The 19,202-nt window shown below is 37.2% G+C and overlaps 1 protein-coding gene across 4 annotated transcripts in view; it reads right to left on the minus strand.

Annotated features, from left to right (window-relative positions):
* The window catches only part of CFAP61 (cilia and flagella associated protein 61), a 402,581-nt gene that overhangs the window by 374,296 nt on the left and 9,083 nt on the right, over nucleotides 1-19,202 (minus strand). For all 4 annotated transcript variants that reach the window (XM_056813840.1, XM_056813843.1, XM_056813842.1 and 1 more), the window contains 4 exons: nucleotides 14,542-14,692; nucleotides 9,235-9,311; nucleotides 8,243-8,310; nucleotides 7,858-7,984 (listed from right to left, as the gene is read on the minus strand). In XM_056813840.1, the coding sequence (XP_056669818.1) occupies nucleotides 7,858-7,984; nucleotides 8,243-8,310; nucleotides 9,235-9,311; nucleotides 14,542-14,692 (423 nt within the window). The remainder of the gene's footprint in view (nucleotides 1-7,857; nucleotides 7,985-8,242; nucleotides 8,311-9,234; nucleotides 9,312-14,541; nucleotides 14,693-19,202) is intronic.

Below are 19,202 nucleotides of genomic sequence, written 5' to 3' on the forward strand. Positions count from 1 at the left end.
TAATATAAAAACTTCATATTTCTCTATAAAAAGTAACACAGAGGAGGCAGCTAAGTGGCCCATGGGCTAGAGAGCCAGGCCTATAAAAGGGAGGTCCTAGGCTCAAACCTGGCCTCAGCCACTTCCTAGATGTGTGACCTTGGGCAAGTCACATAACCCCCTATTGCCTCACCCTTACTGCTCTTCTGCCTTAGCACCAATACACAGTATTGATTTTAAGACAGAAGGTAAGGGTTTGTTTTTTTTAAGCAGCATAGAACATCCACATGACATACATGTTTATTGCATTTAGTACATGTTTTTAAAAGAAAGAAAAATCAATAAATTTTTCAATATGAATGTAGCACTAAATCAAATATTTACTCATGATTCTAGTAGCAAGCAATACATCTTGCAAAAAGTGTATTTCCTCTAGAAATGTTTATAGTCAAGAGAGTTTTGACATAGCCCTGTATTATTTTTTGCCTTTTCATTCTATGTAAATAAAATGTTCAAAAAGATAGGAAAATATCAGTAAGGTCATAATAAAGTGTCATAATAACAATGAAACTTTTAAAATGTCTTCAAAAAGATAGGAAAATAGTAATAAGACCATAACTACAACAATGATACTTCTGAAAATGTTCTTTCATGAGGCAGAAAGGTAGCACAACAGAGTATTCTTACTGGAGTCAGAAGGACCTGGGTTCAAATCTAGTCTCAGATACTGCCTCATTGTGTGCATCTGGGCAAGTCACTTAACCTCCATTGTCTAGCCCTTACCACTCTTCTACCTTGGAACCAATACATGGCATTGATTCTAAGATAGAAGGTAAGGGTTTTGATAAAATAAATAAAAATAAAAACCTTAAATTGAAAGGGTTTATTTAACTATATTCGTGGGTATTTTTGAAAAACTCAGCTTTCTGTCAGTAATCATAACAGACCATAATTGTCAAAGCCAGTACTTCTGTGACAAGTGGTGAACTTTTGGACCTAAGTAATTGTCTTTAACTTGGAAAATCCCTTCCTTTCAGAGTAAATGGAATATCTTTCCTGAATTTCAAAAGACAAATATTTTTCCCCTAAGATTTTGACTAAGATGAGGAGTTCCTTCTGACTTCCCTAGTTCTGTCACTATTACAACTACTTTTGTTGTTGTTGTTCAGTTGCTTCAGTAACATCCAACTCTTTGTGACCCTATTTGAGGTTTTCGTGGCAGAGATATTGGAGTGGTTTATAATTTCCTTGTCCAGCTCAGTTTACAGATGAAGGAACTGAGGAAAACAGAGTTAAGTTTCTTGCCCAGGATCACACAGCAAGTGTCTTGGGACTGTTTCTTTATCAATTTCTCACTGCTTAACTGCCCTGTTACTATACCTGTTTATCCAGTTACAAAACAAGAATCTTTTTTACTACCTTTGACTCTTCTTACTCTCTCCCTTTCCATAACCTATCAGCTACCAAGTCCTGTTCATTTTACCATTCTATTAGCTCTCAAATCACTCCATCCTTTCTATTGCCACTGTCACTGTCCTAGCACAAATTTTCATAACACTTGCTTAGTCTTCTGCATCAGCCTCCTATCACTTACCTCAATCAATGTTTCACATGGCTATCAGATTAATCTATTTTACCAACAAATATGAAAGTGTTACTTCTCTGCTCAAAATCCTGCAGAGACTTCCTGGTAATTGATTAATAATTAATCATGGTTAATTGATAAATAATCAGTTAACACATCTACATACCTTGTGCCAGGTACTATTCTGGGCTGTAAATGGGAGGAGAATGATAATAGACTGAGGTCATAGTATTTCTCTGCATGACAGTCAAAGCCTTCCCAATTGTGGTGTATCCCTAACCAACCAGCCTTATATTACATCATCAGTTTCCCTGACTGTGAGACTCTAGACAAATTAAACTACTCTCTACCTTGCTTTCCTTCCTTCTCTCCTTCCCTAAAAATGCACTGTACACTCTTGCCTACTCTGCCTTTGTTTACACTTTGCTTAGATATTTCCTTTATCCTGGAGTGCTCTGACTCCCATGTTTTGCTTATAGAATTCCTACCCATCCTTTAAAATTCAATTTGATTTTTGAAAAGGAGAAGAATTTATGAATAAACAAGAGATAGAAAGTATTGTCAAATATAAAATGGATCATTTTGCTTACATTAAATTCAAATGTTTTCTATAAATAAAACTAATTTAGACAAGATTAGAAGGAAAAAGGAAAGTTGGGGGGGAAAATTTTATAAATAGTGTCTCAGAGAACAGAAACTGATACACTGGGGTACAATCAAATGTAATGGACTTCTCTACTAGCAGCAATGCAATGATACAGGACAATTCTGAAGGACTTATGAGAAAGAACGCTATCCACATCCAGAGAAAGAACTATGGGAATAGAAACACAGAAGAAAAACAACTATTTGATCATATGGTTCAATGGGGATAAGATTGGGGATATAAAGCCTAAATGATCACCCTAGAGTAATTATCAACAATATGGAAATAGGCCTTGATCGATGACACATGTAAAACTCAGTGGAATCATGCATTGGCTATAGGAGGGGACGGGGGGGGGGGGGGGGCAGAAAGAGCATGAATCATGTAACCATGGAAAAATATTCTAAATTAATTAATTAAATAAAAATTTTAAATTAAAAAAAAAAGATAGTTTCTCAGACAAAGGTCTCATATCTAAAATATATAGAGAACAACTTCATCAAATGTATAAGAATGTGAGCCATTTCCCAATTGGTAAATGGTCAAACAATATGAACAGACAGTTTTTGGATGAAGAAATGAAAACTATATGTAATCATATGAAAAATGTTCTAAATAATTATTGATTAGAGCAGTGATGGTGAACCTTTTAGAGATGGAGTGCTGGGCCCTGCCCCAACCCCATCCCCAGACTGAGTGCCATGCCCGTCCCCACCTAGAGACCTTGGGCCCTGTGCCTTCCCACAACCAAATGCTGGATGCCCCTCACCCCACTCCACACATTGATTAGTAATTAATCAAGGTTAATTGATAAATAATTAATTAACACATCTATCTACTTTGTACCAAGTACTATTCTAGACTGTAAATGGGAAGAGAGCAAATGATAATAGACTGGAGGGAGGGTGAAAGTACTCCCATTAGGCTATTGGGAGAAGGGGCAGATGAAGTGAGGAATGTTCTTAGCAAGTGTAGAGAGGGGTAGGGGAGTGGCCAGAGCATGCTGCTCCCCTCCAGCTCTGCTGCCTCTGAGCTATTGCCCACCTTACTCCCTGTGAGCTCTCATTGGGCTGCTGGGCAGAGGGATGGGTGATGTTAAAAAAAAGTCATCAGTCCTATCCAGAGGGGGAAGGAAGCAGCTCTGCCCTGATGCCTTCTGCCTTTCTAGTAATGAATGGGGGTGGGGGGAAAGTGAGGCTTCATGCCCACAGAGAGTGCTCAGTGTGCCATCTTTGGTACCCATGACATAGGTTCACCATCACTGGGTTAAAGAAATGAAAATCAAAACATCTTAGAATTCTCCTTATATTTAGTTCTATAATTAACAGATACCTATTTCTAATATTTTAAAATTGTATGCAATGTTGATAATCAGGGGAGCTACCCTAGATATTAGCCTGATGTACTTCCCAGTCCTGAGCTCTGGTCATGTCTGCTTTCTAACCCTCCTTCCTTTAATGGAAGCTATCAGAGTCCCAAGCCTTAACTTCAAAAGAAAGGAATAACAATTAAGAGGGAAAGTTGTTGCTCCTTTTAAAGATCACTGAACAGATAACACTTCCTGCTCATAGTTCCCAGTGATACAGACCTTGGGAATCAACCAGAAGTTTCTGGTTTTAGCAGTTATTTAGTCAGGGGCCTGAACTTGAAGACCTTCAAAAGGCACCAGAGCACAGGTTCCATCAGGTAAATGGAGGTGGGAGGCCTCTAGATCACCTCAATTACACTAGCATTTATTAGTTTTTAATCTTGGAAATGCTATTGGATCTTTTTGCTTTCCACAACTCTTTGAGTTTCAGAGTTGAAAACCATTCCTTGCTGAGGTGGTAAATACACGATATATCAAGATGGGGGGTGGGGGGGCAGCTGGGTAGCTCAGTGGATTGAGAGCCAGGCCTAGAGATGAGAGGTCCTGGGTTCAAATCTGACCTCAGATGCTTCCCAGCTGTGTGACCCTGGGCAAGTCATTAACCCCCATTGCCTAGCCCTTACCACTCTTCTGCCTTGGAACCAATACACAGTATTGATTGCAAGATGGAAGGTAAGGGTTATTAAAAGAAAAAAGATATATCAGGCTACACCTAGTCTATTGTATCTCTGCAGTCACTTTCTGATTTCTCTAAGGCTGTGTCCTTTCTATAATCTCTTTATTAGCTTTCATATTTTTTTATCTCACTTAAATTATTACATTTTCATCTTTCTGGGGGGAAGGCATGTCTTAATTATGTTTCTGTCTCTTACAGTACCTGGAATAATGTTTTGTACATCTTAGATATATAATAAATAACTGATGAAGAAATGAATGAAAAACTACTTGGTTTTGTTTTAATTTGTTTTATTTGAATGGCTAGTTCAGGATATCATCTACTATATAGTCTGCTTCCAATTCTGGTGTCATGGTGAAACTAAGTTCTCAAAGACTATATCAGATGAATACCAGCTTCCAAACTAAAAAGGGTACAAGTCAAGGGCCAGCAAAGGAACATGAGTCTGTCATTCAAAGACTAATCTAATTTAGGGCATAGAGGCTTTATTACCAGAAGGGTAGCGAACAGGTGATGAATTTTTTGGCTCTATTAACTAATAATTGGGCAAAAGTAAGTTGTAGCACAGTTGTTGACCTGGATAACACTTTTGATGACATTGCAGTCTCTGTTAATGAAGGGAATATTCACACTATTGAATGAATGAATGAGGTATTGATTAGGCACTTACTATGTTGGAAGTACTGGCGATATAGTTAGAAAAGACAGTTCCTCTCATTCTAATACAAATACAGCAAATATAAAAATGTTTTTGATATGTAAAAGCAAGGAAATTAATTAGACTTAAAGCTCTGAAATTTATATAATCAAGAAGAACTGGAAAATTTTAACCTAGAATATAATGATTCTAAGGACTGATTTTTAAATGATTTAATTCATTCACTAATTCAAAAGGTTCCCAGCACCATATTAAATCTAGGATATAAAGACAAAAACAAAGTTCCTCCATCCTCAAAGAGTCTACATTCTATTGAGAAAAAATAATACTACAAAATGTAGTACAGAGGAAAGTACTAAACTTGAGGGTACAGAGATGCAACAACTCAGAGAATCAAAAAAGGCGTCCTGAAAGCTGAACCTTGAAGGAATCTTGGGTTTCCAGGAAGCAATGAGGAGGAGGGAAGACATTCTAGGCATAGCAGATAGCCAGCCAGTGCAAGAATAGGGAAACATGAAATAGGATGTTATGCACAGAGAACAGAAAGTAGACCAAGTTTTGCTGAAACAGAAAGCATGAAAGAAAATTACATAAAATCAGTCTGCGAAGCTAAGTTGCAACCAAATTGTGAAGGACTTTTAATAACAAACAGTAACCGAAATATTATATAATGATCAACTGTGAAGGACTAAACCATTATCAGCAAAGCAAGTCTTCAAGATAACCACAAGGGAAGAAAATGCTATACACAGCAAAAGAAAGAACTGTTGGAATCCAAGTACAGATCAAAGCATGCCATCTTACACTATTTTTCCTTCATGAGATTTCTATCATATGTGATATGTCTTCTATCATGACATGAGCAACATGGAAATATATATTATATTAAAGTATAGGTATAATCTATATCATACAATTTACTACCTTGAACAGGGAAGGGGATGGAGGAAGAAAAATCTGAATTAATTCCAGAATGTCAAAAATTATTTCTATATGTAACTGAAAATTTAAAAAAAAATTTTTTAGGGGGCAGCTGGGTAGCTCAGTGGATTGAAAGCTAGACCTAGAGATGGGAGGTCCTAGGTTCAAATCTGGCCTCAGACACTTCCCAGCTGTGTGACCCTGGGCAAGTCACTTGACCCCCATTGCCTAGCCCTTACTACTCTTCTGCCTTGGAGCCAATACACAGTATTGACTCCAAGACAGAAGGTAAGGGTTATTAAAAAAAAAAATTTAACCATCTGCCAAGAGGCTGAGTTTTTTATCAATAGAGAAAGTGAATATCCACACCAGCAAAGTCACAATTCCCTGAAGTATGACAAAAAGCATACCCAACAGCAACAAGAATTGCTGATCCATGTAGAGTGTCATTAAGGTAGCCATGATATCTCCAACTGCTTTTCAGAAATCTCAAATTAAATGTCCAACAGAAATCTTAAAACTCAATATATCCAACACTAAAATCATAACTTTCCCCCTAAATCTTCCCCTCCTCCAACTTCTCTATTACTTCATGGGCACCACAGCCTCTTGATCCCTCAAACTGAAAACCTAAGTATGAGAACTCAACTCCTCAACATTTCTCACCCAACCCCCCATGTCCAATCTGTTTCCAAGATCTGCTGACTTCACCTTCACAGCATTTCTGGAATCACCTTCTCTCCTCTGACATTACTATTACCCAGGAACTGGCCCTCATCACCTAGCACCTGGATTGCTGCAACAACCTGCTAGCAGGTCTGCCTGCCAAAGTCTCTTCCTACTCCAATCCATCCTCTATTCAGCAACCAAAGTGATTTTCTTAAAACACAGGTCATACTGTGTCACCCCCACCCCCATTGAGCTAAACCACAGTGGCTCTTTATCATCTCTGGATATTCTAGTACAAAAGCTTCTGTTTGGTATTCAAAGCCCTTTATAACCTACTCCTCTCCAAATCACTATTACCTTTCTAGTTTTCTTATACCATATTCCCCTTCATATAATTTTTTTTTAATCCTTACAACTTTTGTCTCAGAAGAAGAGTGGTAAGGGCTAGGCCAGTGATGAAGAACCTTTTAGAGACCACATGCCATCCCCAGCACCTCACCCTCCCAGAGACCAAGTGCCCCCCCCCCCCCGCTCCATACTCTAGACAGGGGAAGGAGCAAGTGCTCCCATTGGGTTGCTGGGCAGAAGGGAGGGTGATGTAAAAAAAAAATGTCCTCAGGTATAGTGGAGAGGGGGAAAGGTGCAGCTTGCCCAAGTCCCTCTGCCTTTCTAGTAATAAACTCTAGCAGGCAACAGTGTACGTTCCCACAGAGAGGTCTCTGTGTGCCCTTTTGGCATGTGTGCCATAGTTTCACCACCACAGGGCTAGGCAATGAGAGTCAAGTGACTTTCCCAGGGTCACACAGCTAGGAAGTGTTTGAGGACAGATTTGAACCAAGGACCTCCTATTTCTAAGCCTGGCTCAATTCACTGAGTCACCTAACTGTGCCTACATGTATTCTTAAATGCAGTGACACTGACCTCCTAGTTGTTCTAAGAAAAAGATATTCCATTTCTCAGCTCCAAACATTTTCTCTTGCTGTCCCCCATACCTGGATCGCTCTTCCTCTTCATCTCTGCCTCCTGGCTTCCTTTAAGACCCAACTAAAATTCTATCTTCTATAGGAAACATTTCCTGATTTTCCTCAATTTTGTGCCTTCCCTATGTTAATTATTTCCTATTTGTCCTGTGTACTGTCTGTTTATACATATTTGTTTGCTTCTTGTTTCCCCCATAAGATTATGAAGTTCTTGAGAGCATGGACTGACTTTTTTTTTTATTCTTTTTGTATCCTGAGAGCTTAGCAGTGTACCTGGCATGCTAATAGGCACTTGATAAATGCTTACCAACCACCTGACTGACTAATTGCCAGAGTAACAGTCATATAATTACAAAAGATCATTATCATATTACCTGGCTATGCGAATGAACAGCTGAGGGCAGTGATGGTGTCTGGGACATATATATATAGAATAATCATCCTCAAAGCTTAAACATGGAACTGTCCCAATTGGTTCAAATACAGTCACTAAAGCTGAACCTAGAACATAGGAATAAAGTTGGCATTATAATTTTTTCTATTAAAGCAGTGTTAAAATATAAACATCCATGTATTTTATAAAAAGTAGTTTTGAATTCAAATTGTATTTGAGTATTTCATAATTAACTATATTTGTATGGATTAAGTCTAAGGCCACATTTAATACATTCTACAGAAACACCATTTGAAGTACATTACAAATTGCCATTTTAACATACTAAAAATATTGAGGTTAAAGTTTGACTACAGAAATCTTACCTAAACTCATATAGGCTGGAATTACGAGAAATATGAAGTGAAGTTCTGGCACTGCCTTGAAAACTGTCCTAAGAATAAAACAGATACTTTTAATAATAAAGTGATTTCATAAGAAAATATCATAACAAAAATGAATGTTGTCTCTTTAAAAAAAAAAAGACTCACAAATGCAAGCAGAATAACCTCTTTAAACCAGAAGGAAGATATAAAAATCTTTAAGACAGCTTTATTTCTTTCTTATATTTTTTATATCTCTTAACCTTTTAGTTTCCTATATTTTCTTTTATTCCAACTCCATAGAGGCAAAAGAATAAAAGACGCCCCTATAGTTCAACACAACAGATTTCTGCTCATATTAACCCTTGACCTGGCATCTGGATGGTCTGGTTTGATATTACAAAGTAACTTGAAGACTGAGGACATCACCATCAGATGTGATTCACTGTCTCTGCAAGCTGCTGAAGACTGAACCTACTAACTTATGTCTCTGTTTATTACACTGATACATCATATTACTTGTGAACCTGGTCTATTGTGTTAATAAATGTTTCATAAAATAACCTTGGAGTAAAAGTGATTTTTAGAAACATCATCAGCTTGTTAGGCTTAATGTTCATTCATGCGCTTTAATGCACATTCTCCCTGTTCTGTCCCATCCCCCTAAAATCAATTTGTCCAAATGCCTGAATTACTGACATGTATGCCTCAAATAATAACTGGTTAAAGACATTGTGTAATATTTCACTATAAGAAAAAACATTAAAAGAAATGCAGTATTTCCTTTTAGAAATAATGTTTCCCTACTTTATTCAAACATAAAAGTAAATGTTTAAATGTATTTATAAATTAAATATGTAAATAAAATATCTCATATAATTTCAAATAAGCTTTTTATATCCCCTTTTCTTATTACTTTAGTATCTGTGTAGCTCATTTTTTGCAGAATTGAAAACCACATAAGCTTCTCTAGCAGCAATGGCATATGAACTCACCTAATAATTTCTTTGCAACAATCAATGGAATATTCTTCAACAGACACAAAAAGATGCATAAACAATGTATTCAGTGGCTATAATACAAAAAAGAGACCAGGAATGAGTAAGACTTTTACAAATATTAAATTTCTAATAAATGGTCTTTTAAAATTGAATTAATATTCTCTCTAGATAGAATCAGGAGGAAATTGGTCTGTGCAATGAAACAAAGATCAATTTATATAAAATATCAAAACCAAAATGATGAAAGCACAGGCTGTGTTTGACATGTTTCTTGTCCCCATTCAGTCACTTGTAGCATTCTGCCTCAATAGTATTGAGGAAAAGATAGAGGCGACTATATCTGGCACATATGGCTCTTCCTCCTGACCTCAGGAATGGCCTATGAGATAAGGAAGAGCCCTGTAGGGGAGTGAAATTGATTATTAACTCAGATGTTTTGTTCTGGCGTGTTTATGCCAAGTACAAGACAATAATCTATTTCCTTTCACCCACAAGTCGGCAGCTGCTGCTTTATTCAAGCTGCATAATAGAAAGATTCTCTTATAATTTGGAGTATGAAGGCAGGTGCCCCATATGAATTCAAGGACTTGTTTTATTAACATTCCTAGAGTTAAAAATCAAAAAATAATGATTGGATTCAGAAAGCCTGGATGCAGAAAATTCCACAAATAAAGATTATAACTTCATGGTTTAACCAAGATATAACCTCATGAATAATTACTAGAAAGAATAAACCAATTTCAGCCCCTATATTTTTTAACCCAGTGTTATTTGATCCCATAAAGACTTTTAAGTGTATTTCCAAATTGTTGTTCAGTTGTTTTTCAATCATGTCTGATTCTTCATAACCCCATTTGGTGTTTTCTTGGCAAATATATAGCATTGGTTTGCCATTTCCTTCCTCAATTCATTTTACAGATGAGGAAATTGAGGCAAACAGGGTTAATTGACTTGCCCAGGGTCCAAAAGCTACTAAGTGTCTCATGCTAGATTTGAATTGGGGAAGACAAGTCTTCCCGACTCCAAATCCAAACCTAGCACTCTATTTACTGCTCCACCTAGCTGCCCTATATTTTGAAATAACTAATAGATATTCCATGATTATGAGGCTTGCTGGGCTCTCTAGGCCTATATGACATAGTGTTCCTAATATAACAATGAAACCTAAGAATACTATAAAATGTGACACTATGAAGCAGTATAGTGGTTTAAGCATTATATATCCCTAAACATCAAAAAAAGGAGTTGCCTACATTTCTTATTTCCACAAAGGCCTGATTCCTTTGAATATGTTAGTATTAGGCAAATCATTTCACTTTTCAGGACCTTAGCCTCCCCATACATAAAGCAAGAATGTGATAGAAACACTTATCATGATATGAACCATCACAGGAATATTATTAAAAAGAAGTATGAGGGGGCAGCTGGGTAGCTCAGTGGATTGAGAGCCAAGCCTAGAGATGGGAGGTACTAGATTCAAATCTGGCCTCAGACACTTCCCAGCTGTGTGATCCTGGGCAAGTCACTTGACCCCCATTGCCTAGCCCTTACCACTCTTCTGCCTTGGAGCCAATACACAGTATTGATTCCAAGAGGGAAGGGAAGGGTTAAAAAAAAAAAAGAAGTATGAGTTCAAAGGATATATCAGTCCTGAATGTAATTTTATCCTAGAAGTAAACAGCTCAAAGTGAGTGAGGAAATGTAATAATAATGCAACTTCATTAGCAAACTAACTAAAAAAAACGTAAACCACAAAGCCATAAGTTATAGTATATATTTCTGGGTAGTTACATTTTGGAGTATCAAATCAAAGGAGTTAGAGATGTTAGGGACCTTAGTGATCATCTAGTCCAGCCCCCTCATTTTAAAGATATGGAAACTAAGGTTCAGAACTATTCAGACTTATCTAATGTCTGATAAATAATGAGTAGTAGAGCTGGGATTCAAATAGTCTGATTCCAAATTTAGTGATCTTTCCCCTACTAATAGATTATTTCCTGGTGGTTTCACAAAAACCATAACTGCAGTTAGGTGGTAAGGCTTAGAACTTGAATATTGTGATGATGAGGAAGCCATCATCCCAAAAGGAGTCATTATTTCAGAGAAGAGGATTACCTATCAAACTACCTTTCCCACCATATTGCCCCAGATTCTACAACTAAGCATGCATTCTTCTGCCTTAAAGTTTCTCATACTATTGAAATACAAATATTCCTGGAATAGGTAGCAGATTTAATCTTATCAAACATTCATATGAGAATGAGCTCCAGAAGACCTATTCCTTTTACATAAGTGGGAGAAAGAGGAGACAGCATGGGATGGTCATGAGTTCTACTTCTGGAGTCAGGAAGAATTGGGTTCAAATGCTGCCTCAGCAAGTCTTTTATGTTCCTAAATCAGTAGAGTCAAACTCAAATAGAAACAGATCTTGATGGGCTGCATGTTGACTTAGAAAACCACAAATTAACAATATGAATGTTGTACTGTTTTTTGGTTTGTTTGGTTTTTTTTGTTAAACATCCCAATTATATTTTAACCTGGTTTGGGCTTTACCCAGAAATTTTGTGGGCCACATGTGATGAGTCTGGCATCTCTAGATGGGCTAGAGGACCTCTGATGTTTCTTATAGCTCTAGATCTGTGAGATTTGGAAAAGGGCTATAAAGAGGGAATGGTGGAAAGCTGAATTAGGGGGAAATACCCAAGATGAACTTACACTGGAAGGTTGCTCATAAAGGTATAGTTCACCTGGTAGCACTCTTATATTTGAACTGACAATCAAGTGTGCTGCTGTCAGCAGGAGCTTGGTGTCTTTTCAGGAAATGGAGCAAAATATTAGCAAATCTCTTTATGTGCAGTAGAAGCTCAGTTTTCACATCACTTACCAGAGCCTCTACCACAGGAGGTACTGAATTTCCTGACTCATATGAGGATATGCATATGAAAGAACTCTGAAAATCTGAGAGTGCTATAAAAATCGTAAGACATTATAATCTTCTGCAGAAATGTTCCATGTGATAGATATGTATAACAGGGGACCTGGCCAGTGAGACCTGGGACCAAAAGCAAACATTTCTTAAGCCCATTTCTGGGAGTGCATGATGGTATGAAATAGATCTCTACTTCAAAGCATAAAAAAAAAAAACAAAAATCTTACCTTCCATCTTAGAATCAATACTGTGTATTAGTTCTGAGGCAGAGGAGCAGTAAGAGCTAGGCAACAGGGGTCAAGTGACTTGCCCAGGGTCACACAGCTAGGAAGTGTCTGAGGTCACATTTGAACCCAGGACCTCCCATCTCTAGGTCTGGCTCTCAATCCACTGAGCTACACAGTTGCCCCCCTTCAGAGCATTTCTAAGAATTCTGAGACTGTCTCTAGTCCACTTACCCCATGCCTTTTTGATTAGTTGCTGAACCAAAACTGGAGGGTGCCTACAAAAGACTGCAGGGTAGAGGAAAACTGAGTCCTCATTTCTGCCTGGCTTCATTGAAGTGAGGAAGCAAGAACTTTGGGTAAGCCTCTGGGAAGGGAGAAAAAGAGCCAGGTCCAAAGTCTACTCTCTGACTGATATGAAGCCATGAGCATATTGCTATTGTGTCTATCCTTGTTATAGCTATTCTTTCTTCTCTTAGATGAAAGAGTATAGATGGAATAGACTAGGTCTACAATCCTGTGAAATCTCAAAATGTCTTGGATGGAAATCCAGGCTAGAGTTTGCAACCAACATAACCCTGAGAATCAACCAGCAAGATCCCCAGTGAATCATTAGATTGTGAGTTCCTCAAGAGTAGGGACTGTCTTTTGTTCTTTTTTGTATCCCCATTGTGCTTAGCACAGTGCCTGATACCCAGGAACTGCTTAATGTTTGACTGACTCAATTAGACCCTGCAACCTAGAAAACATCTCTGAAGCAACAGCATACATAGGCTATTTGAAGAGGAATTTAATGGGGGTGAATGCTTCTTATAAGCTGTTTCAAGTCTAAACCCACTCTCTCTAGAAATCCAAGTGGCATATGGGAGACTGTTCTGGGTTCTGGGAAATACTTTTAACTTCTGTTCTTACTAAGTTTTCTCAAAAAAATATTCCTTTGTAAAAATGAATTGATTATTAATTAGTTAAGTATTTCTGGAGCACTAACCACTTGGGAAAATAACATTATATTAGGAATTTACAAACTGTAATTAACAATTGCTCCTGGGATAGGGGTCCAGAACATTCCAAGATAGGGGCTGGAACTTATAGCATTATAGAAGTACCTCATTACTTCCTCAGGAAGACATTTAGCTGTGCTGTGAAGTGGATTGGGGGTGGGGGGATGGGGAGAGAAGGGGTTATACAACTCATCAGTATGTGTGAGAATTGAGATGAATGCTTCAGCTTCAGTCTGGGCCTCCTTCCTTCCTAATCCTTGGCTAGATGAAGACCTAAAAAACTTTGGAGGTCCAGAGGGCTCCACTGGCATCCTAATAGCATCAACAAAACATCAGGCAGCAGTATCTATGTTAGGTACTAAGGACAGACTGGACATAGAAAACTACATCATACCTAATAGTTATCCCTTTGCCCTCCATGCTCTCTAAGCTTGAACCCATGCTCTTCTGGACTCTGTAGGTGCTTGTAAGAGAATGCATCTCAGATTTAGGGAGAGTGGCTATTTTATATCAACTGTTCTTACTAGGGCACCTTGGTATGTACCACCTAATAAACATTAAGTATGAGTAACCATTTGGTAATCTATCCAGCCATGGCAGAAAGTATGCCAGTGAAGGTTTACTAGCTCTAACAGCATAAAAGACACCACCTGACACCTGTAGTCATGCTTTGGGGACCACCTGATCTATAAGTGTGAATGGGACTTCGGACAGCTTCTTTGCTTTTAAGAAACTTGAAAAGGCTGAGGTAGATTCAAGAGTGGAACAAAAGTATATAACAATTGGTGGAGATCTTGAAACTTGAAATTCTGAGTCCTACTTTGTTTTGTGTTTCCATGTTCTTGTTATATAACATCCCCCAAAATACCATGGTCTATTCAGAGACTTTTGCCACCTTCAGCCTGGAGGCTAATTTTGCTATTGTCTGTTCTTCCAGTCTCTTCAACCCTCTATCACTCTTATTTTTATCCTTTACTCTTCCTCCATTGATTTTGTTTTCAATGTCAATCCCTTTTCCATGCTTTTTAAGTGTTCTAAGTAGATGAAATTTTAAATTGAGAGGCAATATTAAATGTAGCCCTTCCCCACAAAAGCAAGGTTTTTAGCATTTAAAACACTAGTTTGAAATAACCACATGACTACTTACTGTGCATTGGAGTTCACTATCAACTTCAGAGAAGACTGATATCCAATCATCCTCTGTGGAAATATTCCAGTTGGGATAGTCCAAGAAAGAAGCATGGGCCATGATCTCATCCCTTTCATTGCAGACAGTAATTGCAAGATTGGCTTTTTCTCTAAGGAAATGTGGACATAAGAAAGAAATTATGAAATAAAAATGCCCAAAGCTTGTTTCTTATTCTTCTGACTCTCCTTACTCTCATTTTGCTGACAAATTTGCATCTAGTTCTTAGGGCTGTCTGAACCAAAGCAACTCCTCTGGAGGTGGCAAGATTAACCTTTGCTAAAAACTGAGACATGGAAGGCAGGTATTCACATTACAAGTAGGTTCTTCAGGTTTCCATCTTTCTCAAAAAGAAGTACCTTTAATGTGCCAGACTAAATGTCAGCTATTACTGAAAATCTGATGACTCTACTGATAACTCTTCATAGTTCCTTATGGATAGGTAGTAAAGTTAATTATACTATAAAATTCTTCCCAATCTTTCCCATGTATGAAGTTCTAGGGGGAGGAGGGGTATTGGATATGATAAGTTTAGCAGGAAAATAAGCTGCTCCCTCTAAGTCATCCTTATTTTTGTGTGGGAAGAGCTTGTCTTTTCCAGCTCTTACTTTCTGCCAACCCAGGGAGTAAATAACTTTGCCTCAGTCAATATCTCCACACTCTATCCCTGACTCAGGATCAGATTAGCCAAAATAAAACAATGTGGGGAATGAGCTTACCTAAAGCACCTTTTGCTTAACTTTGGGAAGTTTACAAAATAAAACAATCCATAAGACTCTCCATCATTTAGTTCAAGAGCCTGCAGCCATGGTAGAATTTTTAAACAGAAGACACAAACTTCTGATCCTTTAGTTTTCATTCTCTCTCCTTCTCCCCCCACCGCCCTGCCAAATCGGTATTTCCTGCCTTCCCCTTCACAATTAATGAAGCTTATATCCAGGAGTAGTTAAGCTTGATTACTATACAGCTGGTAAATTCAAAACTAATTAAACATAAATAATAAAGGTAGCTTTAAGGAACAGGAAAACTTTGAATTTTTTTTTGGGGGGGGGCACATTTTCTAAATGGGATAAAGTGGAGAGAAAAGAGAAGGAAGAATACAGCAACAGTTCATCCAGGGAGGTGGAAGGAGTTTGGCACAATTAGTTCTGCCATTCACCTTAAAACCAAATATATGCTATCTGACTACTTCACTAATGGCTGCTTCTATGCCCTGCTTCTGTAATGTCCTGACTTGGCATTATCTCCACTCACTAGCTCATCAAATCACAGTCAAAATCTCCCTAAAAATCTGACCACTCTCACACTATCTACATCATCACTTAGTTAAAAAAACAACTCTTCATTTGAAGGAACTTTTGTCCAACTCTGAAACTATCACTACTCTTTCATGAAAGTCTGCCTAGGCAGAAAGACAAGGACAATGATGTTGATGACAAATAGGAAGACAATGAAGACTTCTACTAGTAACTTACATTTACATAGTGCTTTCTATGTGCCAGGTCCTGTGCTAAGTGCTTTATAATTTTTATTTATTTGATCTTCACAACAACCCTGGGAAGTAGGTGCTAGAATTATCTTCATTTTACAGTTTAAGAAACTGAGGCAAGTACCAGTTAAGTGACTTGCCCAGGATCATACAATTAGTCGATGTCTTAAGTCAGATTTGAATTTGGGCTTTTCTGACTAGCCACCCCAAAGAACTTTACCTTATCAGAGTGAATTCTCTATATGTGATATTATAGTGACAGAATTAAAAGATGTCAGTAAAAGTAAGAAGCCTGGAAAACTGTGAAGCCCTAGGGCTTGTGATTTCAGCAAAGAATCTTATAGACTAGTGCCTAGTAGTTTCCTTCAAGCCCTAACTTTGTATTACTATGCTAATTGATTTGCAAGATCTTGATACATATTCAATATCCAACACATAATTTTGAAGAGCACTTGGGGACAATTGGTATTTGAAAGCCTAACTACAAGGATGCAATCTAAAATTCTAATTCATAGAATCACTGCTAAGGAAAACTTAAAATGATATCTTCAATTCTTCCTGATGGGTTTTGTTTAAAAATGTCTTAATTTAAAGAAAAAAACATTAAAAAGACTTTCAAGAGGGAGCATCAAGGTAGTGTCAACATAGAACCTAGAAACCCCAAAACTTGTAGCCTAGAAAGATTTAATGATCACCAGTTTACTTAGTTTAAAGGTTTGATCTTGTGACATGAGAGTTCCTCCCTGAGGGAAAGTCCAACAGTAGCATAGTGGATAGAGCACCAAGCTTGGAAATGGAAATCCTGGGTTCAAATTTGAAGTCAGACACCTCCTAGCTATATGGTCTTGGACAAGTCATTTAACCCCTATTGCCTAGCCCTCATCACTCTTCTTTAAATCAATAAAACAGAGGGTTAAATGTGAAAGGACAGAAGGAAGGAAGGAAAAAGTTAAGGTAGAAACAATACTCTTTTTTGATGAGGAAAAGAAGAGTAACAAGAGTAGGAGAAGAAAGGAATAGAAAAGATAAAAGTCGGGCAGAACAATGAATATAGCTGAACTTAAGCAATATCTCAGTTCCCTTAGATTTCTCTATTTTTTATAAATGGCATTTTAGTCTCATTTGAGACACTTCTCCCTGCCTCCTTTACTGAATGCTTGTGCATAGTACATATGTAAATGCTTAAATTGAAGCGAATTTTAAAAAAATAACAGTAATGAGGGAGCAGCTAGGTGGTTCAGTAAATTGAGAATCAGTCCTGAAAATGGAAGTCCTCGGTTCAAGTATGTCCTCAGATTCTTCCTAGTTATATGATCTGGACAAGTCTCTTAACTGCTATTGCCTAGCTCTTACTACCCTTGCCTTAGAACCAATATATAATATTGATTCTAAAAAGAAAGGTAAGGATTTTTAAAAAATTAACAGTAACTGAAATGCTTCAATAGTTTTCAGTATTTTAGAACAAAAAATCAAATTCATTTGGAGGAATAAATGGACTAGAATTTCAAGGAAAGTAATATTTTAAAAAATAGGAATAAAAAGTATAGAATTATCATACCTCAAATTATTTATAAGAGCAGCTCAGTGGAGCAAAAACCAAAAGTAAACTCAAATGTAGCAACCCATTGTTTGATAAAAGAAAGAATATAAATGACCCAAGGAAGGGCCTATAAAGTGATAAGAATTTCTGGAAAAACTAGAAGAGTTTTACAAAAATTTGGTCTAGACCAACACTTTTACAACATATGTCATAATAAACTTTAAATGAATATAAGATTTTAGTCACATTATTAAAAAGGTTAAAAGAGAAGGAAAGGGGTATCTTTCAGAGTATGGGCTGGGAAAGAATCCTTACCCAAAGGATAGAAGTGATCATAAAAGACAAAACTGGCAGTTTCAATTTCATAAAACTAAAATGGTTTATACTAACAAAATCAAAACAGAATAAGAAAAAGAAACTGCTGATTCACTGAAGAAAAAAACAACTTTGTGTCAAATATTATTGGCAAAAGTCTGAAAGCCAAGATATGTAGGGGGTTGATATAAAGATATAAGCCCCGGACCATTCTCTAGTAATTAGGGGGTCAAAGGATATGAATAAATAGTTTTCAAAAACTGAATCACGAGCTTTAAATGACTGTGAAAACATGTTCCTAACTCAGATATTAAAACAGTTTTCACCTTAGTGCTCAAATGACCTTTGATCAAACAATGCCCACTAAAAGGTTGGCCACTGTCAATAAATGGCAGACTTGAAGATTTAATCCGGTTTTGCTCACTATGAGGGTAGCTAGGTAATACAGTGTATGGAGTACTGGATCTGAAGTTGGGAAGACCTTTTGGTTAAATCCAATATCAGACACTGCGTGACCTTGGGTAAATCACTTAAATTCTCTTTGCCTTAGATTCCTCAAGAGCAAAATGAGAATAATAAAAGCACCTTCCTCCCAGGGTTACTTTAAGGATTAAATGAGGTCAGATTCATAAAGGGTTTAACATTCTATAAATGCATATTCCCCTCCCCTTCTGAGGTTCCTTCTTTATCCATTATACCATGTTGCCTCTTTTATAATGAGACTCAAATGGAATCTATTCATGTCTTTTTCTTCACAGAAATATCACAGCATTTTAGAATTAGAAAGGACACCTTCAATGCCTTGTCATTATGTCCTCTATACGGGAGAGACAATGTTTTATTTTAGCTAGATTTATTTTATTTTTAAATTGACTAAAGTTAAATCAAAACAATTCCACACACACAAAAAACCCTCCACTTACTTATCTATATAACATTCACTCTGAAATTCTCCCCCACACTTATACTTGAACTTAAAGGCTAGATTCTTGTGTGGGTTCTAGGAGTAAGCTTGTGAGTCTATAATTCTTCTTCTCTTTTTTTAAACCCTTACTTTCCATCTTAGAATCAATACTGTGTATTGGTTGCAAAGCAAAAGAGCTATAAGGACTAGGCAATTGATACTTCTAACAAAACTATTGCTTAAAAGCCCCTTCCTATTCCCAATACTTCCCATGAGCTATGAACCAATCTATACAATTAGCTTTTAGAAAAGACCTCTACTTAGGAAAGATCTATTAAGAAGGCATTTTTCTAAGGAAAAAATAATAGCTACAA

Source organism: Monodelphis domestica, chromosome 1, assembly GCF_027887165.1.
Source record: "Monodelphis domestica isolate mMonDom1 chromosome 1, mMonDom1.pri, whole genome shotgun sequence".
NCBI classification, from domain to species: Eukaryota; Metazoa; Chordata; class Mammalia; order Didelphimorphia; family Didelphidae; genus Monodelphis; species Monodelphis domestica.